This window comes from Mycteria americana, chromosome 7, assembly GCF_035582795.1.
Source record: "Mycteria americana isolate JAX WOST 10 ecotype Jacksonville Zoo and Gardens chromosome 7, USCA_MyAme_1.0, whole genome shotgun sequence".
Classification (NCBI taxonomy): domain Eukaryota; kingdom Metazoa; phylum Chordata; class Aves; order Ciconiiformes; family Ciconiidae; genus Mycteria; species Mycteria americana.
The window spans coordinates 18197445-18221350 of NC_134371.1; the positions used below are offsets into that span (position 1 = coordinate 18197445).

General features: G+C 37.1%; 1 protein-coding gene across 1 annotated transcript; it reads right to left on the reverse strand.

Moving 5' to 3' along the window:
- Nucleotides 1–36: 36 nt before the first annotated feature.
- On the reverse strand, nucleotides 37–22245 carry TRPC1 (transient receptor potential cation channel subfamily C member 1). Its single transcript, XM_075507229.1, has 13 exons — nucleotides 21883–22245; nucleotides 19890–20044; nucleotides 18535–18636; nucleotides 17464–17666; nucleotides 15302–15433; nucleotides 13824–14019; nucleotides 11813–12149; nucleotides 10092–10231; nucleotides 7860–8003; nucleotides 3982–4157; nucleotides 3622–3823; nucleotides 2866–3060; nucleotides 37–2006 (listed from the first exon to the last, which is right to left on the reverse strand). The coding sequence occupies exons 1-13, from the start codon at nucleotides 22016–22018 to the stop codon at nucleotides 1779–1781; spliced, it is 2346 nt and encodes a 781-aa protein (XP_075363344.1). The 5' UTR covers nucleotides 22019–22245; the 3' UTR covers nucleotides 37–1778.
- Nucleotides 22246–23906: the final 1661 nt, after the last annotated feature.

Genomic DNA, 23906 nt, shown 5'->3' on the forward strand with positions numbered 1-23906 from the left:
TGTGGTACCTGATATAATGTGTTTCAAATATGACTAATATTAATACAACCATATTTTTCAAAGAGCTTTTATTTGTCTGCTTCCTTTCTTGGGTATACATAACATACACAGCACATAGTTTTCATGTTGGTGTATTATTCAAACATGAGATCTGAGTCCAAATACAAAATTCAGTGATCCTCTTTGCTTTGAACACAAGGTTAGCTTCTTATTCACATGAAAAGCCAACAGACTTATCAGAATACCTCTATACTATAAGACTTCTGGAAGCAGAGTATTAAACCCTAGTTCAGCTATACATAATTTCATAGTACAGAAAATATATTACCTTTACAAGAAAGAGTTTCATAAGAATTCCTTCAAAAAAGTAAACATTAATGTAAGCCTCCACTCTATCAACCTCCCCAAATCAACTGTAGTCAAAGACCACTATGGCTACCTGCGCCTTCTGGACATAAGACCGTTTTAGAAGAGCACCATCGTAACAGTAGAACTGTCAATCAATCCTTTAGCTGTCATAAATATACTTATTTCATAATTAAAAATACAGGAATCTTATCTTTCTCAATAACAATTTGTCAACTTGAATTATATATAAGCATATAAAGCCATATAGGACCCTCTAGCACAGAAAATCCACAAAGCCCTTACTGTCCATTGTAAGCAAAGTCAAATCACATGTTTTCACAAAACATATAGTGTTCCTGACACAAAAAAAAAGTTTAGCTTGGCAACAACTGTGGTAAAAAAAAGGAAAAAAGAAAGACAAGCTTAAAAGTAGGATATGTAAAACCTGTGTAAACCAGGCCCTTCTAAACTACATCTGTCCCATGACCAGATACAATGTATGTTCTCACAGAAAGAAGTGTACAGTGTTCCACAGGAATTGTTCAGCATTGCAGACAATAGCACTCACGTGCTCCACCTCATTTTTGTTAAATCACAGGTTTTAATAATTCAAATAATTTATCATCCAAATTTTAAAAACCCAAGATATTAAACATGAAAAGTTCACAGGTTAGTTTTAAAATTCTGTTCCCAATCTTAACATGTATAGTAAAATGTACTTTTGAGGCACCACAAAAAAATCCAAGCAGGAATTGATTGTCTTATATACAACCATAAACATTCAAGAAATGGTTGGTCTATTTTGAGTTCAAAATTTCAATGTTCCCACGAAAGGGAAGAGTCTTGATGATTTGATTTTCTGTATTCTATAAATGTTAGTATACAGTCGATGTTAACATACAAAACTTGGCACTAGAACTGCCTCTTTCAGAGCCATACAGTCTTCGCATGCACTGTAACCTACAGTCAAACATAATTTCCAACTGTGCTGGAAATTTTCTATTATTCTATATCTGACTTTTCTATTAAAAATAAACATAGGCTGGATTTTTGTCTTAAAAAGCCTATCTTCTCCCACAACTTGAAAAACAAGTATCAAAAAGGAACAAACAGCAAAAATAGAAGAAATAAACACATTGTGCTAGTTATGAAGCTCTTATACCTGACAGCCACAGTCTGAGGAACATTAAAAAAATTCCTATATACAAATTTTATATACACACTAAGATTAAGAGCTTAAGAAAATTACTATATCTGTTTTTGCATTTATTTCCACCACTTCCGCATCTAGCTGCAACTCATGCAAATGCATTTTCAAATGTACTATTGTGCAATAATCTTCTTTTCTATTTGGTCTGGCAACAGAATTAGGTCAACACTTTCACCTACAGGTATCTAAAAGTACACACTTTTCATTTAAAAATTAGGCCTTAGTTTCTTGGATAAAACATAGCATATTTAGAAGTTCGAAAGCCAAGCAGGTCTCTCATTTCATTTCTGAATTTTGACAAGTCTTGCCGCAGTTCATTTAGGTTCTCCACAGTTGCCTGATCTGTGCTTTGCATCTTCTGTCTCATGGAAGTCAAGTAACGGTGGACTAAGCAACACATCACCTTTTGATAATTCTCATCTCTCTTTTGCTTCAGATTTCTCCATTCCTTTAAACAAACATTACACATTTACTATGGAAAAGTGATTTTTGAGCCCTAAAGCCTGTATACAATTATACAGAGAATAAATATGAACAAAATAATACAGCTATTTTATAGATACATCCTGATGCGCACAAATGTACAATGCATGGAAATTGCCATCAAAATTTAAATTAAATTATAATCTGCTGTACCAGCAAAATTTTTTCATCTGCCTGGCTTGGTAATTGTCCTATGAGCAATTAAGAGTTCCATAATCCCAAATGTTTCTCAGTGCACATTCCATGAAGTCTTTGAATTTATTTTATTTAATGCTATTTTTGTCAGCAAGAAGATGCAAAATTAGTACACAAAATTACAGGGTACAAGAAAAATGTTTATTTAACAAAAAAAATATCCCTCCCCCCAACAATGACAGGCTTCAGTGCTCCTTTTTGGTTATTTATTTTGACACTTCTGTAATGTGTTTAAAACCAATTACCTTCCCCAAAGAATACTCTCACCTCACCATTTTTGAGATTAGCACACACTTCCTTGAGGTTGCTGTGAGTTTTCAATCAATCAAAGCATTTTTTCCAGACTATTTCTGGGGGAATTGGGGGTTGGAGGGAAGGGGGCTGAAATTCTCCAAACTGAAAGTTAATAGAATCTTACTTAAGTAGAAATAGGTAACAATTATTTATATTTTGCATGCAACACACATTATTCTGTAGTTCCTATTTAACTTAGTAGCACTCGATAGCTACCACATAGCACTTAGTAGCTACCATGCGACAGGCAGGTTCATGCAGCAATTTGCTGATTCATTTTAGCAAGCAGCACCTTTCCAGCTGCAGAGCCTACAGCTTTCCCAATCATTTCTTACCTTTAGGCTGTTCTGACGTTTCACTTTGCCACTTGACGTATGAGAGCAGATCCATTTACTGAGACTGTTGAAAAGATAACAGATAGTCTTGGGGGAGGGAATCACATTGAAAGGTGGAGGTAGCGTGCATTTGTCATCAAAGTAGCTAAGCCAAAGCTTGGCACGAGCAAACTTCCATTCCTTATCTTCATGATTCTAAAGCATCAGAAACATTAACAGAGATCAGAAGCAAAAATATTAACAGGTTATTTTCTAAGTTTTATTTTCTCATACCTTAAAAACTGACTGTGATTTAACTTTGATTATATAGTATTTTAATATATAGATTATATAGTATTTTAATAAATTTGTTACTAATATTAAATAATTAAAATACAAACCAAATCTCTTAAATTCACTATATACTCTACTGTAAACACAAAATTCAGCTATGAAGGTGTAAACCCCCCCATCAAATGTGCAAGCACCACACCTTATCAAGAATAGCATCTTGACTTGAACAGCCATTGTATCAATAAATTCATCAATTCCCAGAGGGCCAAAGCCTTGCACATGTTCAACATGCAAAGGACTCATTTTATTTGGATCAAAGTAAATAAAAAGTTCATATTTGAAGGAAAGATGCCCCTTGTGAGCTCAAAGACAGAGGTCATCCATGGAGGTCTGTAGATTAGTCTACACATCGTAAGAAGAAATTTTGTATAAAATCCAAAGATACAGCTAGCAATTACTGGCAATTAATCAGAAACCACTTACTGCTATCAGCTGAAAACTTTTATGAAGCATTGCCACAAGGAGTTTAGTTAATACTATCACAACCACCACATTGTAGGTACCAACAATAACAGCACCCACAAAAGACTGTAATTCTTCACCATAGCTAAAACGTGTGACAAAGATTGCTACATGTGCCAGGGAGAATATATACCAGAACAGAGCAAAACATGTGCCAATAAACCTACAAAAACAAGAAAAAAAAATCTGGTTAAGTAAAGCAAACACCAAAAGTGAGTTTACTTCATGTAAATTCACGTTCAGTGAAAAATTCGAGTTTTGTTTAATTACTAGGAATTAAGGGCTAGAACAATAGAGCTATTTCATAGATACCAAACTCACGAATGGAATGTGTCATTGCTCTGTTGTTCACAGAAAATCCCCGCACAGTCCTTTTCTTCAGTTTCAGGAAATCCTTTATCATAAAGTTGGGTCAATCCAATTGTGAATGAGAACAAGACAAGAAGAAACATGCCCAGAAATTTTCCAAAATCTTGTAGCATCTGCCCCATTGAAATCTGTGAAATAGATTTAGTTCCAATTTTAGTAAAACATGTAGTTATTTTTGTTTGTATTCTCCCCTTCAGCCTCTAATAAAGGGAAAAAATATCTATTTACATTTTAAATGTTTAACTTAAAATTTAAGATGTTAACAGATCTCAAAATCAGGAGGTACCCTTGTACCATTTTTCAGTAAAAAATTCTAGATGTTAAAAGAAAATATAAGTAGTTTTAACATCACTTGATAAGTTCATATCTTTCAATTAACCATAAGCAATAGTATGTACACCTCATTCTTTAGTTGTAATACCAATGGTAATAAGGAACTCACAAGTCAATAGATAAAAGCAGTAAATAAAATGCATTTGAACATAAATACCATCATAGAAAGTTAAGAAAACACTTAATAAGGACACTGAATTAATCAAAACATTTCGAATCATAATTCATCACTAATCAAAAAGTAGTATACCAAAGCTCATCTGCAGAACACAGAATTAATTCACTGCATGTTTTATGTAATTTTTAAAATATATACAATGTGTAGGTGTGTAAGCAAATAAAAATTGAAGGGTGTAAAGTATAGAAGATATGACACTAAATTCAGATCTTTAGTTTCCATTTCAAAATATCCTATACAGAAGCTTGCAACAGTACAAATACAGTATCTTTAAAGAAAAAAAAAAATTACATTTGTGCATTTTTCCAGTGCAGAGAAGACCTTGACTTACTTTTGTCATAACCACAAATTTTTACACAGATGCAGCATAAACTGTTTACAGCATTTAAATTACTCTTCCTACAAACTTCTTCAGAGAACAATATACTATTAAAAAGAATGCAAATATACAAAATGGGGTCGGGTAAATCTAATCCTCTATATAAATCAGTGTATGAAAAGCCTAATCCTGTATGAATCACGATCTGTACCAAGTCATAGTCCAGAATTGTATCACTGGTCAGGTTTTGCAAGTACAAGTTTACTGGGAGATGAAGTGCCAGCTCCTGCTCCCTCCCATGCTGCTGGAAAGTCACTGAGTACCCCTGTTGTGCGGCAGATTCTCTCTGATTCTTTGCAGAGTTTGCCATGGACATGGAGAATCTGCAACTGCAGGCAGAGCTATGCGGTAATTATTTTGTTTGGTCAGAGGACAAATGTAATCCCCATCATACTGTTTCATCACATCTACCCTTTTAAAGAAAAAAACCCCCAACAACAAAACATTTACTGTTTAACTGCCACATGGTCACAGGCAAGAGAGAGACAAAATAGATGAAACAGGAATGCACAAGAAGTGCAAGCCACCCAAAACTATCTTGTTTGGAATACAGTGTAACAACACAGCCCAGATACGAGTTGCTCTCTTCACATAGTCATGCTATTCCTTTCTAAAGTATTTAGAATGTCTAAGCATTTGAAATCTAATGATATAATCTAGGGGAATATTATTTTATCTTCTGTTAATAATAAAAAAACACCACATGCAGCCAACTTACAAATCTGTATTAAAACAGGTTTTATTAATCAATAAGTAAAGTAACCAGACGCTTAAAAATAAGCCTAATAGCCAAGAGAACATAATAGCTGCCTTCCCCCCCCGCCACCCCCTGTTGGGTTTCCATGCCATATTTGATTACCACCATTTGAACTTTGTGACCTACTTTCAGAAAATACTGTAAGAGTTGTTGCACAAGCTGTACTGGCCAACAGTAACAACATAAGCTTCAGTGTGCTACTGAATGGGGTGACTGTTGTCTGTTTTTATTTACTTGGAAAATTTCATAACATAGCCTCCTAATAAAAAACTTGTGAAAGATCTAGTACATAAATATGCACATTAAACAGTGAATCTCTTTAAATGTGGAGAGACTTCAGTGTTCAATCAATTTGTATAACAAGCCTAATGCTTACTGCAACATCAAGACTTTAGTATTTTTCCTAGTGATCTGAGCCAAAACTATTTACTTCAGAGCCTCCTTTGGTATAGTTCAAGTTGCAGAGAAAGAGTTAAAAAAAAAAAAAAAATGCTGCTCCCAAATATTTATTCTGCCTTTATGCTTAATAGTGATGTTTCTTGCAGGCTCCTTTCAGATCATCCTCTTGCCACAAAGCTCTTAAAACTAGTCCTGTTCATTAGAAGAGAGGATAAAGCATTGATTTGACCTATTAGGACAAATTCCATCAGTATAATCAATATATTATTGAGTAACCTATTTATTCCAAGTGTCTTTTCATTCAACAGACACTTGCAAACCCAGTGACGGTGTTGACAACCAGCTATATTAACTAAATTGTATCACTATCCGGGAAAATATAAATAAATAAATGAATTTTAAAAAAATATATAATCAGTACAAGAAAGCAGTGACTTGTCTGATCTGATTTGTCATAAATCTTTCAGGAAGTGAGGCCAGAGAAGCTGCAAAGTATATCTACACAAAGCTTTTTTCAGTAAGCTATGCTTTTAATAACAGGTGCTTTAGTTTGTAAGGGCTTTTCACTGGCAAAGTAACAAAATCAGTCAGTGCTGAGGATGCAAGCTGAACAGAAAAGCCACGGAAGGGAAAAAAATGTTGCTAGTGGAATAAAAGGTGACTTCTACTCACAATATGTTTTAGAAGGAAGCTTTCTTCCTCCTTTTAATCTAGAAAGGATTGAGGGAGGTAATTGCATCCTAAATGTGATGTCTTAATAATAGTCCAGGTTCCCTACCCTACCCCTAAAGGTACTAGACCTTCTGTATAGTGTCATACTGCACCCTTGGGTCCACTCAGTTTATCTGAAGTTTCTAACGATGAATAGTACCAAGACTAAGATGAGAATGTCTGTGCTTAAAAAAAATTAACCAATTAACAAAAAAACCACTACATGGCATAAACTCAGTAGAAAACTCCATGTCTGCGGAAAAGAAAATGAAATTATTTGCACAAAATCAGGTTATATTCCAACTTTAAGTGAAAAGTTTGAATTTAGCTTAGAAACTGTTGTGGTCTCTACTGTTCCAGCATCACAACACAAGACTGTTAATGCTTCCCCCACCACCTCTAGTTGACTGAATTAAATGTATTACATAATTAAAACGTGGGGTTTTACTGTCATTATTACTCACTGGAAGGCTCCAGCAGATTCCAAGTAAGAAGAAACCTGTTCCCCCTTCTCATAACTGGCTACAAATAGATGACTATTTCAATACACTTGAGAGATTTATATTTTTCAAACCAAGCAATTTGCACAATTCAACTCAACGTGCAACTTCAGTGAGATCACAGACATAAACAGAAAGGTTTTTGATTACTCTTCCCTTACTACACATCTCATTCATCTATCTTTTAGAGATAAGAAGTTAGGACGATCATTTGCATAGAACTTTACAGGAAGAACCTGATCCTTACAGTTTTCAAACTGCAGACACTTAGGCAGTACGTAAGCTAACAACAGATGAAAACAAAAAGGCAGTATAGGTACAGTTATCATGGAAAAAATGTTGTAAGAAAGTGAACTACACTAGGTCTCCCATTCTTTTTCTTACCTTTTTCCATGTATATCAGTATGTTTTACATGAGACTTAAAAAACCAAACTTCAATGCAATATCATTTCTTTCTACTTTTTACTTTCTGACTTTCTCACTTTAATTTCTTCTTTGTCTCTTTTCAATAAGACTCTTCATACCGAATTAAGATCAAGTTTAATATTTTTTCAAGCAGTAATGACATTCACCTGGAGCGGTCCCAGAATAGAGCTGGTTGTGTACATGAAGAACAGACGCAGATAACTAAGAACATTAGCAAAAGCAAAAAGACCTTCTGCCACTAGGGTAGGATGGAATGCATCCCAGTCCTTCCTTTCAGCATAATCATGAAACTGCAATATAAAAAGGACAAACTGAGATCACTGACATTATAAATACAGAAATGCACCCATGCACCGCTCCCTACTTCTGCCTCCAAAACAGGCAATAGCATAAAAGAAATTAACACATATGATTCACAGATGGCTTACCTCTTTCAGGTATCTCACTCTTTTTAGACAAAGGCATTTTAAAAGCCATTCCAGAAGGACCCAGAAATCAGATGATTTAAATTCAACACCTAACTCTGCCACCCACTTGCTCAGCAAACCATTTATTCCTCTGTTCTGCTTTCCGTTCTACTCTGTTTTGCATGGTTTGTTGAAACAGGGACTCACGTACTTTATGAACATATGTATTGTATAGTGTAATAGGCCTCTGTCAAAACCAGCATTAAAATGCTGCAAAGAAAACTAATGTACACATGCAATTGCAATGTGGCGACAGCTCGTCTTAACCAGTCTTAGAAAGATTTAGAAAGACTTAAGACTTGGGGTTCCTTCAATGGATTTTATGAATGACTACAGAGAATGGAAGGCACAAGTAAACTGTTGGTGTAAACACACCCTTAAAGTATATCCACTAGGTACTATTCAACTATTCACGGAATATCCACAGATCCCTAACTTTCGGCTTGGCTGAAAACATTCAGCATTTATATTACCCGCTTCTGCTGTCTCAAAATGGACATTCAAAAACTAAGGAACTCAAAGCTGCTTTAAAATAACTTGCCCCAAAGTGTGCTGCACAAAGATGGCAAGAAACAGGGATAAATATGTTTTTATACATTGCAATTGCATGTGTACAAATCCTTCTACTACAGAGACTCTTCCTTTATTTCTTACAGCTTCAATGCCTATAATACGGATCTAAGATGCAAAGCAAGCATTTTTATTTGGTTTTCTAAATAAACTATAAAAATAAATTTTGTCATATAAAAGTGGCAAAAAAAGCCATCATGTGCCTGTTACATAGGACAGGAGTCCTGCATGTTCAAAAAGGTTACAACTTAAATTAACAGCAAAGGACTCTTATCTCAGAAAAGGAATTACTACAGACATGTGCTGGTTGCAAAGCAAATGGTTATGAAGGCAGCCCAACATGGCATTCTCTCTCTATTTTTTCCAAGAAATGGAGCTTTCCTTTCCAAATGATTACCAGCCCCTGAATCAATGCAAGGATAGGTAAATGAGCAAAACAACAAGTTGGGAAGAACTGAACGAGTTTATTTCCCTCCCAACTGCCAGACAGCTGTCAACTCACAGTTTGCAATACAAAATAATGGTGCTACTGCACTGGCTTGAATTTTGCTAAAATATTCATATTCAATTGGTCTGGCAGCTTGCCATATGCTGTGTGGCTAACAACACATGCAACAGAATGGGAATGGTAATTTTCAAAACTTCAATCAAATCCAGATGGCCTTTCACAGAGAAAAGACAAGGCTCCTCTATGGTCTCGGGGCTTTTTTCCTTACTACCAAAAAAGAAACCCCAAACCAAAAAAAACCCCACCAAACCAAAACCAATTAAAACCCCCCTACAATCACTTATGACATTTGAGCATATGTAATCAAAAGCTAAATAAAACTTTCTGTAACAAAAAAGCGTTAGGCAATCTAAACACAGAGATTACTATTAGCTTTCTGCATAGTACTGATCTATGGAATCAGGCGAGCTCAAATGCCAAATCAGATGAGCTATATGGGGAGATTTCCCCAAATGAAAATCAAGCCATTTGGAAGACCAGCCAGTCCTTACAAGGAAGACAATAGCTCTGTTTGGGGTCCCTGAGCACTTGGACATGTCTTGATGTGTTTTCTAACTCCCAATTGCCTCGTCAATTTCTCTTTCAAGCCTAAGATGCAACAAGACCAGAGATCTTGACAACTACACAGCATATACCACACAGAACATTTAACTCAGAAGCCTAAACTGTATCCACATAGTAAGCTATTGCTAATGTAGTACACTTAACTACAACATACTACTACTAACATACCACACGTAACATATCTTCACATATTTTGCAGCAATGTGCTAAAATTATATTTGCCCAGTCAGTCCCAGAGGAGCTTTGGATCTATGAAGACGGGTGCTCACCTTGTTATGGGCAACAACTTTGAGGGCAAAAGTTGCCAAATACAGGGAATTCATGACGAAACTAAGCTGATTACGGGATTCTTCTAAAAAGTCTTCTAAACCATCATACCAGAGTCTTTTAACATCTGACCACACCATTCCTGCAGGAAAAAAAAAGAAAAGCCAGGGAAGTCAAGCCATTGCACTGAATAGATATTCTTTTACAACTAAAGCACTTTTGACTGGCTTTTGTAAACGGTATTTTAGCAAAGAGAAAGAAGTGGAGTAATCAAGTAAATTTACTAAAAGCACTGCATTGGATTACAAGCATTAATCATAAGACAACAAGCTGTTTAACATTTTCAAGCCTACTTTCCAACTAAGAAACACATTCTCCAATAAAAAAGGGCATGAGAGGAAATGAATAGGAGAAAAATTGGACAGGAAAAGGGCAAATTTAAATAAAGGTAGAGGGCTAGGATGCAAATTCTTTTCCTGATGAAAAATATTCACCTTTTTCCAAAAGCACTATAGAAAGCATTACATTGTTATATAAAGCATCAAGTATTTTTCAGAAGTGCGTAGGTATTATAAAATGTTTTTTAAGAACAAATCAGCTCAGTAACTGTTACTGAAAAGATCCGAAAAGTAGAAACTTTTCCTACCCTAACTGATATTAAACAACATTAGCAAAGAAAAGAGACCATGACTAAAGACTGCAAAAATCAGAAGTTTAACTTAGAGCAACATACATTTAAATATTCACGATCTTTATAGCAAACTGAATTTTACCATTGTTAGCTATGTCTGGCTGTACGGAAAAATACAGTTGCTAAGAATTTTACTAACTGAATGTCTGTTACAGACTTGACATTTTTATAAAACTTGAAAGGACCGTTAGAATGGCACCTTTGATTTCTATGAATAATCAGTTATTTAATGTTTTTTTGAGTACTTCAGATGTATGCTACTATATTCAGGACAAGAAGAAAAGCAGCATGTGTATAAATGGTAGTTAAAAACTGTTAGACTTGGTTCAGCTTTTAGGACTTTGCAACTTCTCTAAAACTTTGGCCCAGTCAGAGCAAGATCCAGCAAATGGAAAAAAAAAAGTCAGATCCTTATGTATGACTTTATTTGTTCAGTCAGCTTTACAGCAGTGTTGGAAGGCATAATAAAAAAAAAACATGCTGTGCAGTTTGTTAAAAGACTTATATAAATCTCTGTTCTTCCTGGTTATAAAGAAAATATTTCTAAACCAGAACCTCTGTGCCCCTCCATACGATCACCATGTATTTCACACCACATCTGTTACAGAATTAGTAAAAGGAGTTGGAGAAGTAGAAGATGCTATAATTGATGTTATTTACACACACAAGAATTTGAGTTCTATTGCTTTATTTTGCTGGGGAAGACACTTGTATGATTTAGGCTCAATAACTTAGAAAAGAGAATTACTGTATTCATGATTTTGAAAGTTAATCTTTATGACTGTCACTGCATGCTTACTTCAACTATTTACAATCCAGAAAAAATATAATTAACTTGCATACAATGCAGAAATACTTTTAATCTACTTTACGATTACATGAAGGGGTTTTTTTTCCTGTAAAACTATCCTCCAAAGAGCAAACTTCAGTGAAGCAACGAGTAACATGCTGATTTCATAAGAAGGTAGTACAAATCATTATTGTTCAATCAACATCAGCAATTGTCATCCAATCTACTCAAATCATACCTACCAATTAGCCATATTATCAGAAGATAGTCTATTCTCTCAAGGGCTGGTCCCATTGTATTCTTCTTATTCTCATTGTAGACAAGGGAGTACAAATTAAGTAATAACAGAAATGTGAAATATGAAGCTCCATGAATAATAAACTTCATAAAAGGAGTGTGAATTATTCGACCTACTCGAGATTTAGGGGCTAACAAGTAACACAGGGACAGAACTGGCCAGAAAATGCCAACCATCAAAACAGTCAAAATTTTCTTGCATGTGTGCTTGCGTCGATAGCCTGCCATCTGTCCAAACCATACAGTGTTTAGAAACTGCTGGCAGTTAGACTGAGCAACAAACTGCGGGGAGGGGGGGGGAAAGAAACAAACAAGAAATCAGTCTCAGGTTTCTTAATACAGATTACTAATTTACATTATTAAAATTCATTTTCAAACTATGTGTAGTTACCAATGAACAGGAAAAGGCAAGAATATTAAGTTGAAAGAATTATCTCATAAGAGAACAAAAGCACTATGGACCCACTATGATTACAAACATCCATTATTTTAATTTCCTTCTAAAGCCAGCAACTAAACATAAATTATACATACTAGACTTTTAATGGTTTTTCAGGTTAAGAATTAGTTTTGATTTCTAATTATTTAGAAATCTAGCATATAAATAACATCATACCTCAGCTTCATTGTCTGTTATTATAAAATATAGTGATCTTATCTGAAGAATAAAATACTGTTACTGTAAAATGCTATCCACATTGTAAAACACAACACCTTGTAAAGTGAGGACTAAAGTGGCCAAGCAGTTTTATACATATAAGTTCTTAAAATCATTATGGCTCTATTCAGCAGGGTTAATTTTAAAGCAGAGTAAGCTATGTTGTATCAGTCCCTCAAAAGATCATTTTGGCCTGAAGGTTATGTAGAATATGCAAATGTAGTTTTGAATTTCAGGTGCTTATTTGCATGGAGTTACAAAAGAATGTATTTCACTAGAGGATGGTTTGTAATTTAATTTAAGAAATATCAACAAAAAGAACCTTGATTCTATCGTCACATTTTAGAAAGCATCACAAAAAACGGTCTCTATAGTAAACTTGCCAGGAATAAAACATATTCTGCAAAGATACTTTCCTCATATCACACAAAAAATGCACTGTGGTAAAAACAAGCTATGCTCAAAACCAGAAGAACATCTGAAATACTTCAGTATGCTTGTTTAATGCATACCAGAAATGTGTAATGGTGGTTCTAGGACATTCCATAACTATGGCTTATGACTTTTAAACACTATGTATTTTAACAGTTTCACAAACAGTTTAAGCCTAGATGCGTAGAACAGACAGAATTATAATGCCTTCTGCAAATGCTAACTGAAAATGGATTTTGCATGGAAAGGAAACTCTCTCTCTGTCCCCGGTCCTTGTACTAGAATCCCACAAATGCCCATTTGCCTTCTAGTACAGCAAAACTAGAGATGCAATTTGTCAAGGGATAAAGACAACAATGACCTACTGCATGAAATAAACTCCCTACTGATGGCATAAAAAGGCGCTACTATTCTGGAACAGAGGTGCTATTCAGTTATACCAGCATAGGCCTAACATAATTACTGAACAGCACAGACAAGGCCCGAGCCAAAGCTGAACAGCTAATGACAAGCAAGAAGATGATAAATCATGTATGGCACCTAAGGATCCATGCTTCCCTCAGCAAGGATTTAATGAGAATCTGAACAAATAATTACCACTACCAGAGCTGTTCATAAAAGAGCAGTAGTCTATACTCCAATACAGAAAATACTACATTCGTCTCCACAGTAAATACTGAAGAAACACTCAGTATCTTCCAATATAATTTCCCTGTTTCACATGCAGACGTTCTGTGTATTACCATCTCTTCTATAACTCTTGCAAATTTATTTCCACTTCTATGTCTAGAGGCAGAACAACAAATTAAATTAATTACTAGCAAAATATCATATGGAAAGCCTATCAAATCACTGCAAAGACAAACCTCTTTTTGATTATACTTGATTGCAAGTTTTAAGCGGCTTAAGTTCATCCTCTCTTCCAACAATCCTCGCTTGTCTACATGTTCATCACTAGATGTGTGATTCAGAATAACTTCCAGCTCCCGTGAATTCCGTGCTTGTGCAAGCAAATCTTTAGCAAAGGTTTTGCACTGTTGAGCTAGCTCCTCATAATCATTTCTGAAAGACACAGAAACAGTACATACTATTACACTGCTCACATATTTTCCATTAAATCATTAACTATCCATTTTTGGTTAGGATTGTATGTTATGCTAAGACAAATTTAAAAAAAAACCCCAACAGTTATTATGTCAAGGTCCAAGCATTCTGAATACAACTGTGAGCAGGTTTCACTATGTAACATGACAATTATGCTTCAGCTTAGTTTGCAACTCCACTAGACAGAGAAAAATTGAGAAACGGACTTACAGTATACAAATTCTTATCTTATGAGTTCCATATAAAGAGTTAAGCTTAGAATGATTTCCAGGATATGAGAAAGTGTAGCAGTTACAAAATATGGCACTGGTAAGTCATCTTTTGGACTTTCCACTAGGAAGGGAAGTTGTTTTGGGTTTTGCTTTATTCCTATCATCTGAAAATTAAAGTCTATTCACTGAATAATATTTATTAATATAATAAACACAGTAAAAGAAACCACATGATTTGCTTGTCTCACCTGGCACACAGTCCATTTTAGTGCCAAGCTGTATCACAAAAATGCAACAGTTGAACTCTTACTAAGACAGACAATCAGCTTATAGAAACAGAAAATTCATGTGTTGTTTAGGAAAGTAGGACTTTACCCCATACAAATATTCGCTTTCATGTTTTCAGAAAGTTTTTATGCTGGTAAGTTTTGAAATGGTAGAAACCTGCATAGTTTAAACATAAAATTATACTGAGCATTTGTTAATTAAACAGACAGGGCATTTTCAGCACAAAATCTTCTACACACATATGCATACTATATATATATACACACACATGCTGTTCAGAGTCTTATAATATAAGGAGCAAAATTAAGAAACAATACCCGAAACAACTCCCAACATGAGTCAGGTGAGTATAAACAAGGTGTTGCATACTTCTACCCTGGGGGTGGGGAGTACAGAGTACTAATGAGATATTGATATCATTAATAGGTGTGTGATCTTGAAACAAGCTAGCATTTGGCGTAATTTCTATTTATTTTTCCAGAGTAGAGCTGAAATTTGAACTGTTGGTGCAACTATACACATTGAACTGTCTCCACCTAAAAGGATTTAAAGTAATTAAACTGTCAAAATGACAGCCAATGAGGCATAAATTATATCATATAACTTGTTATTATGTCTAGTGATCAGTTTAAACACTCCGATTACAAAAAATTAAGAATAAACCTTTTCCAATGCATATGCATTTCTATACATGTAATTTCATAAAAGTATTAGAGTTGGTTTGTGTTTTCAATTCCTACCTGAATTCAACCTCAACAAGGCTTAATTCTTTCAAGTCTGCACTAAGTTCAAAAGCTCGCAGGATTGGATCCTCCTCTGTCAACATTATTAAAGCAGGACTGGCCAAACACCGATAAATGTCAAGACGAAACCTGTGACAAAAGAATAGCAAGCAAAATGAAGATGTTTCCTTTGATTAGCAGTTTCAAATCAGAACCTTTTCCAAAAGTTTGCATAAAACAGTCAGCTGAAAGACAAAACAATTGGGTTTCTTAAAATCAGACACTACAAGCATTAAATGTGGTATGTCACGAAAGACACTGTCCTTCACATACTTAGAATCCCCATTATTCTAATGTTGTGGTTTAGCTTCAGTTGGCAACTAACCACGACACAGCCGCTCGCTCACCCTGCCTGCCCCCGCACTGGGATGGGGGAGAGAATCAGAAGAGCACAAGTAAGAAAACTCGTGGGTTGAGATAAGAACAGTTTAATAATTGAAATAAAATAATAACAACAACAACAACAACAACAATAATAAATTGTAATGAAAAGGAAAATAACAAGAGAGGGGGAGAGAGAGGAACAAAACCCAGGAAAAAAACAAGTGATACAACGGCTCACCACCTGCCGACCGACGCCCAGCCAGTCCCTGAGGAGCAATCACTGCCCCCTGGCCAACTACCCCCAATTTATATACTGAGCATGACATCATATAGTAAGGAATAGCGGAATAGCCCTTTGGTCAGTTTGGGTCAGCTGTCCTGGCTGTGCCCCCTCCCAGCTTCTTGTGCATCCGGCAGAGTATGGGAAGCTGAAAAGTCCTTGACTAGTATAAGCACTACTTAGCAACAATGAAAACATCAACGTGTTATCAACATTATTCTCATACTAAATCCAAAACACAGCACTATACCAGCTACTAAGAAGAAAAATTAACTCTATCCCAGCCAAAACCAGGACATCTAAGTACCAAAAATTGGCCAAACTGGTTCCTTCCTCTTTTCCTCACTACTTCAACTGTTACCAGTACATCAGCAGAAGGCCATCAGTTAAGGCAACAGTATTGGTAAAATTTTGACATTTTAAGTGTTATACAGTAGCTCTTATGATTCTTCAAGAGGAAATAAGAGAGGGAAGTAAAGCATTTAAGGCAATCTTCTATTTTAACAAACTAAATTAAAAACAGTGACAAGCTTTAATGTGCAATAAAAAAAAATAAATTCAGGGAAAGCCTCTGAAGGGATGTCTTCCTCTTGCAAAGCTAACGACTCATGAACGCGGAAACAAAGTCTGTTATCTGTTCTAGTTTAAACTAAGAGCTATTATCTCAAACGTTTCTATTGTTTATTTGCTTGGGATACCCTGACACCTTTTCTCATACAGAAGTTAATGACGTGGGGTATCAGATGGATACCATAATGTGGCCTGTCGTAGCTGAATACTAGTAACAATTACCCTTTCACTTCCTTTATTTTTTAGTAATTTGGATACATACTGGAGTAGTTATGTAATAATTAATTGTATGTTGTAATTGCAGTCCACTTATGATCTTTGAGCTCTATGATTTTTCACCCCAGCTCTCACATATTAAATTGCATTCAACCCTCAAATATGTTGTCAAGGCAACCAGACAAAATATTAAGATTGGTAAATCCCTCTCCTCATTTGAACCTTTATTTAAAAGCTTTCTACTGTCAAAAATACTGAAGAAAAAAAGAAAAAAAATCATCTTTAGTTTGCATGCATCAATCCATGCTACATAAACACTTTTAGAAACAGGATATAGAATTATCCACCTCCTCATTCTGGCTCAAAAAGCCCCAAGTATTAACTAACTTAAGAAAAATTTTATTTCTGTAGTTCCTACGCTCCCAAGCCAAAGATAGCTAGAATGTTTGTGACACAACTGGTAGAAAGGCATTTCGCTTAATATGCACAGTGACTAAGAGTATAAAATCAAAATTAAAAAAAAGCCACTGCCTCCCACCAGCCTTTTCAAGCACAACCCATCCCTGAAAACTACCATCCCTCACAATAAAGGCTACAATATACTATAGGAATCCACTTATAAACCTCACCTTAAAGGAAAGGAAAAGGAAATACACTGAATCTGACCCAAGCAATACCAGAGAATTAAGACAAGATTTTTTTTATTCTTGTCTATGACTATAAGCCTTACCTGGAATGTCGTAGACTATCTTTTTTGTTCTTTGCAGTACATAGGGTGCATTCACAGCCTACAGCATGAGGTTTGGGTAATGATATATCTTGCTTTAACAGCATGGTGAGAATTTCATAGTTGTTACGATGAGCAGCTAAAATGACAGGTGCCACATCCATGGTTGTCGAGTACTCTGGGTTCTGAATGCGTTCCATTAGTTTCTGGAACAAAGTATAGGAAGTATCTAAATTTATTACATACAGTTCTACTACAGTGTTTACATGTAAGGGGTTTTTGACTGTTCAACAATTAATCTCCCCCTCAAAATATCTGCCTATGTTTCATAAGATGAAAATAAGGAAAAATCTGTAACAACATTCAAACACCTCTCAGATAAATACTGGAAAAAGAAAAATGGACACAGAAATGTTTCTGGTTTATTTACATAGAAAACCTGACATTCAGTGCCTACCTTCTCCAATATACATGCATGCTATTAAGAAGTGTATTTTGCTCTAGGTTAAGAAAAAATTATTATGAATATATTTACTATCTAAGCACAGAAAAAATATCCTGACTGTACCATACTCTGTTACACAACACCTTATTCCTTCCCTCCCTCCACCTCTACTTGCGAACTTTTAAAAGTTCTTGGATACTTAAGCATTGCCAAGATAAGTTGCAACTGATTAATTTCAAGGTGAAGATTTGACGTTTATAGATTTGCATGAAAAATCTATGAATCTTCAATACATGAATATACCCGTTAAAGGTCAAAGCTGCTAATTACCTTGCAAACAGCCTACAAGAAAAGATTTATAACCACTCTATGTTTTTTCTCTTCTGGACTAACTAGGCATCTGCTAGCATTTGGCACATATAAAGCCGCTGGATTCCTTAGGCGGTAACAAAATAATGTGTTCTATCCTTTAAGACAAAAGAGGCTATAAAAATAATCCCTAATGTTCAGATTCTATCACCTTAGAGATGTAGAATTTCATTTAAGAACACTGTTTTAAATACTACGATTACCCAGAACGCAATAGCCCCCACTCCCTGACCAAAAATCAAGGAATAACAACACTCAACTACAATGGTTGGTCTGGAGGATCTTTTTGGTCGGTGATTAAGTAGAATGTCAACAGCTCCCACCACTTCCGAATCAATAGCCACCAGAAGTGCATCCGATGACTAAGGAAAGAAAACAACTCATATGTGAAAACAGCAGTAACTTAGACAGCATAAAGAGTCAATCTGAAGCCAAACTGTGTTTTTATTTTTTTATATATTTTTAAAAATTTATTTTTAAAGTAGTAAAATGATGTTCTGTATTATCACCATGCATATGATCAGGATACAAATTGAGGTTGTCATTCCAGGAGTTAGCACAGCGTTACTGACAATTTGTTTCATTGCACAAACAGCCGAAGAACCAATTGCAGAAATTACTTTCCAGCAAAGACGATGCAGGATACTTGCAAAAATCAAGTTCTAAGGGTCAGTTTACCAGGTTACTAAAAATGTTAAAAGCAAGTGTCTCTGTAGCACAACTCAGGAATATGGGATACTTCATTCCGTGGTAAAGCTAGAAACAGAAGCCTTTTTTTCTGGGCTGGTAACTACTTCTGAAACTTCTCTTAAGTTGAGCTAAGCAGCTTTTCATTTTTCCTACAGTTGATATTATTCTTTTTAATTCACTTTAGAAAATTCAAATTTTTACTTTAGAAATAAAAGAAAAAGACACAGCTTTTATTATCGCCACTAAAAAGGAGATCCAGGGAGGGGAAAGCTTGTTGTTTTTTTCCCATCCAACATCAAACCACCTAACAGAAAATACTACTTTTCCCTGTCTCACATACTTAAGCCATCATAGCTACAACTGTCCCAGCAGCAGCAGAGATGTTCCATATAGTTAAGGAAGTACTGGTATGAAACTGCCTCTGCTGTCAAGCACAGATCAAGTTTAACAAAAAGTACTGCAGAAATGCATGCTTGCCTTAACTTAAAATCATCTAATATAATGTGCATTTTTCTAACTGTGCTATGATTTTAAAAGGTATTATACTCCACAGCCAAAGAGATCTCTGCATTTTACACTTTTTAATATGATGCACTCTGACTATGTACTGTTTATTTTGCTTGAAGATAATGTATACACTATGTCTGCAACAGGAATAACATTTAAAATAAAATTCAGACTTGTTAATATCATTGAAAATGTTACTTATACATTTGTCATGCCAATAAAATCCTACTAGAAAAGTAAATCAGCGAGAAAAAAACACTTTCAAAATTACTAAATGGAAAAAAGAACTGAACTGCCTATAAAGACAGATTCTATTTCCTTCCAAATTCTGACAGATTAACAGAGAAGATATATCAAGAGTAGAATACACAGATCAATGACTATACTGAAAATTTTCAATAACTTATGTGTTGTATACCTGGCAGCCATAATCCAAAAGAAGCTGTAGTATGTCCAAGTTTTCATTTTCAATGGTTATGGTAACAGCATTTCGTCCAAGCACATCCACACAATTTATGTTCATTTCGCCTGAGCTGTTTTCCTCTAAGAGTTTCTTAACCATGTAATAGTCACCTGCACAAGTAACATACGAATGTCACTTAGTATTATTATAAAGCAATAAAAGCATGTGAACATTGTAAGTACCAGCTACCATCAAACAAGACAACATTCCACAGCTGACAACAGATATTGAATATGTCAGACGATTAAGAAGTCAAGGTAGATAAGCATTCTCTCATCAGGGAGAAAACTAAAGATATTTCAGGAGGTGTCACAGGAAAGCACTAAGACATGTACTTTAATCCACCCCTTTAGTTCCAGTCCTAAAAACAAACACACACAAAATCATGGGTACTTTTCAAAACTGGGGCAATAGCTCATACATAACCTGTGAGACACAGGAAACATCAAGTTCAACTACATCAGAGGCAACTTCTCCATTCAAAAGAGCCATAGGCTCAGAAAAGCCCTCTCTACAATGCTACAAACAGGTTTGCATCTTCCTTGAGCAGAATCCACATTAGTCTTCTCTGTATCACTCCAATTGTAGTGTATATATCAACAAAGCAGGTGTGATATGATGCTGCAATGTTATAAAATTCAAGCTAGCAAGTTTGATGAGCAAGTAAAGCTAACTACAGTAAGATGTACATAACTTGCACTTTCCTATTTAACTGAAGTATAGACAAGGCAGGCTGCCCTGTTTAGTGTTATTCTGTTTAATTGATTCTTCTTGACAAAGATAAAAGCTTTGAATTATTTTTGTCTCTAGGGTAACAAATTATTTTGCAACATAGAAGACCATGACAAAGACAGACCTTAGCGTAGAATACTTGCAGAAGTATACGTAGAATACTTCTATGTGCAGTAGAATACACAGAGCCTGCAAGAGTACTAAACCAGCTGTTACACAATTATTTTTTTTTTTTTTTTACATTTTCTGTTGTGCATTCTTTTAGCTCCCTGAGCCTCTGTTTTATACTTAGAGACAAAGCTGTGGCTTGGCTGATCTTCAGGATAGACTACACCAGCAGCATGGCTGCAGGCAGTCCAGCTGTCTAACAGCAAGGCACTCCCCCACAGAGAGCACCAGAACAAACTTCCTAAGCCTGCTGGCTAATGTCACCGCAGAAATACTCCTATAGTTGTGAACTAACCTAAACACACGGCAAGCAGACAGCTCTGCATATAAACATACCGGCTTCTACAATCATGCTTATGTCCTAAAGTACACATAACCATTCAGCACATAATTAAAAGCCTATCTAGCCTATCTGTTAAAAGCCAACATTTTGGACATGTTAAGATCAGTTTGATTTAAGACTGTTTCTCTACTTAAGGGTAACTAAATATATTCATAAAGCAAGTAGCATATTTTAGAAAGGAAAATCTCTCCTCATCCACCACCGTGGGTGCAAATCACAGGAAACTAGTCTCACTCATTCTGGGAATGTCTAGAGAAGCCCCCAGTTTTACAACAACTATATACTCACAAACGCTTTAACAGTGAACGCAGCAAATCTCTTACGAACTCCTCTGACACAAAACAAACTCCCTCACAAACACAGGGGCTGGCCCAACGCCTCCCTGACCCCGGCGCCCACTGGTACTGGGGACAGCGGCAGGCGGCGGGGCCGCGGGGCGCCTCCTGAGCCGGGCGCTGAGGCGAGGCCAGACGCCGCGGTGCTCCCCCAGCAGCAGCCGCGCAGCGGGGCACGGCCAGGACCCGCCGCCCTCCCCGGTGCGAGGCGCGGGCACTCGCACGATTTAGCCCCAGCCCCCGCCGAAGCCGCCGGGCCGGGGCGCTGCCGCCGGGTGGAGGCGGGCTCGGGCCCTCGGAGCGAGCGGCTGAGGCCTCCGCTCCCCAAGGGCGCGGCAGGCGGGGCCGGGCCGGGCAGCAGGGCCGGTACCTTTGTCGCAGGCCAGCAGGAAGAGCTTCTCGTCCAGGGTGGTCTCCTCCTTCACCTGCCGCACGTCCTTCAGTGCCAGCAGCTTGTTCGGCGAGGCCGAGGCGGACGGGTCCGCGCTCTGGTACAAGGCGGCCATGGCGCCGGCTCCACCAGGCCCATCAGAGCGCGGGCGGGGCGGTGGCGCGGCGCAGCGCGACCCCCGGTGCCTGCTGCCACCCCGGAGGGAGCGGGGCGGCAACCCCCGGCGCTGTCAGCCCCGCGGGCGGGCAGGGCACGGCAGGGCGGAGGGTGACCGCTCCCCTCCGCACTGCGCAGGCTCCAATGGCGGCGTCCCCCCTGCGAGGGGCAGCGAGGTGGGCGGGGAGGAGCGCTGGGGGCTGTGGCGGCCGGCCGGCCGGCCGAGGAGGCACCCGTGGCACAGCCGCCGCCCCGTCTTCCTCTCCTCCCGCACCCTCCCCTGGCTCCACGGTTTACCGTCCCTCCCGACAGCGTTTAGGGAGCCGGGGTCGTCCGGGGATGGGGCCCGCGCCCGGCAGGAGCTGTGAAGAGGATTTTGCAGGCTTCCTTCAGGGGAGCTCGTCGTCTCACCACACGGTGAGGCATCGAGAACACACACCGCCGCACGTCACCAGCATCTAACTACTGATTGTCTCCATTTCTGCATTTTTCCCTTAAATCTGTTTTTCTCCCAGCTGCTACAGTAACCGCGGCCCTGCTCACCCCAGCATCAGGCCATACAGCCTCAGGAGCACAGCGGGAGGCGTCTGCTTAGGACACTAGGTTCCAAGTATTTGTTAAACTGTCTTTCATTCATTTTCCTCTTCTGGGAATAGTTCTAGAAATCATATCTATTTGTTTTCCCTTTTCATATTAAAATTACGTGCTATTTTGTCCGTAAACTTCAAAAAGACATTTGTTATATGAGCTACCAGACACAACCTATTTGACTCGAGTACAAGATACAAGAACATACCTAGCACCCCTTTCCTTAGTGTATGTTCGCAGCATGTAGAGGCACAGAACCAGAGTTCATTACTTTACTGACTTCAGCTGAGCTATAAGGATTAACGTAAGCTGAAAGTCTGACTCACTGTTTTTTGAATCTCCTTTAGAAGAATCTTGTTTGGTTAACACTTGCACTCTTTAAAAATAACATTATTCTCACAAGACAATTCTTTCCAGATGGTGTTAGCTTTCATTTATCCTTCAACATGCAGCTCTCAGCTTTTATGTCAAACTTTTATGCTGAGAAGCAGGAGATGGTTGCCCCTAAAAACCCATTTCAATTTAATCAAAGTAAGTTTAAAGTAATTCTGGACATACAATAATGAGCCACATAATTGTAGCAGATTTTTTCCTACAGGGAACAAAACACTACAGCAATAGTTTACACAACAGTAAATATTGACCCTTACAAAGTAAGTTGCTGAGTGCCTGGGCAGATAAATACAGTACTTTAGAACTGCCTGTCTCAGGAAGAGATCATTTATTCTTGCGGTATAGAGATTAAGTAAACCTTGATTTAGCCTATCTTGAACAAGAACTTAGACTGATTTGTCTCCAGGATCAGGGCAAAGAACTCATATTCTGTACAATACTCGGTCATCATTTGGAACTGGGAGTAGAAACCCAGTAACTATCAAATGTTAATAATTTATTCTTGTCCAGACGACAAACCAGTAAATAGAGACAAATGGATCTAAATCCAAGCACTTAATTCTCTCAACTCCCAGTATCCCCTTATATAATAGAAACTACATGGATTAATCTTCTTTCTGTTAACACATTGTGCAAGATACTGAAGATGTAAAGCTTAGTCCAACTGTTCACTCATCATGATTCTTGGGTTTTGCCACACTTAGGAGCCTTTTCATGAGCTGAGAAAGTAACAGCTTCATACTTTAAAAAAAAATCTTTCATTTTTATTTAGTTTTCTTTCTTAGTGTTTGGCTTCTGGTAACAACTTCATTACATGTCCAGCTCCAGCATGTTTGGTGAAAATTTACAGCTGCTGAGAAAGGAGT

Excerpts from the sequence above, each read along its gene's own strand:
- TRPC1 (XM_075507229.1), bottom strand. The coding sequence starts at position 22,018 with ATGGCCGCCTTGTACCAGAGCGCGGACCCGTCCGCCTCGGCCTCGCCG. Across the intron at positions 14,020-15,301 it reads CTTGTTGAGGTTGAATTCAG|AAATGATTATGAGGAGCTAG; the intron begins GTAGGAATTGAA and ends TGTGTCTTTCAG. Across the intron at positions 8,004-10,091 it reads AAGTTGTTGCCCATAACAAG|TTTCATGATTATGCTGAAAG; the intron begins GTGAGCACCCGT and ends TTTATATTGCAG.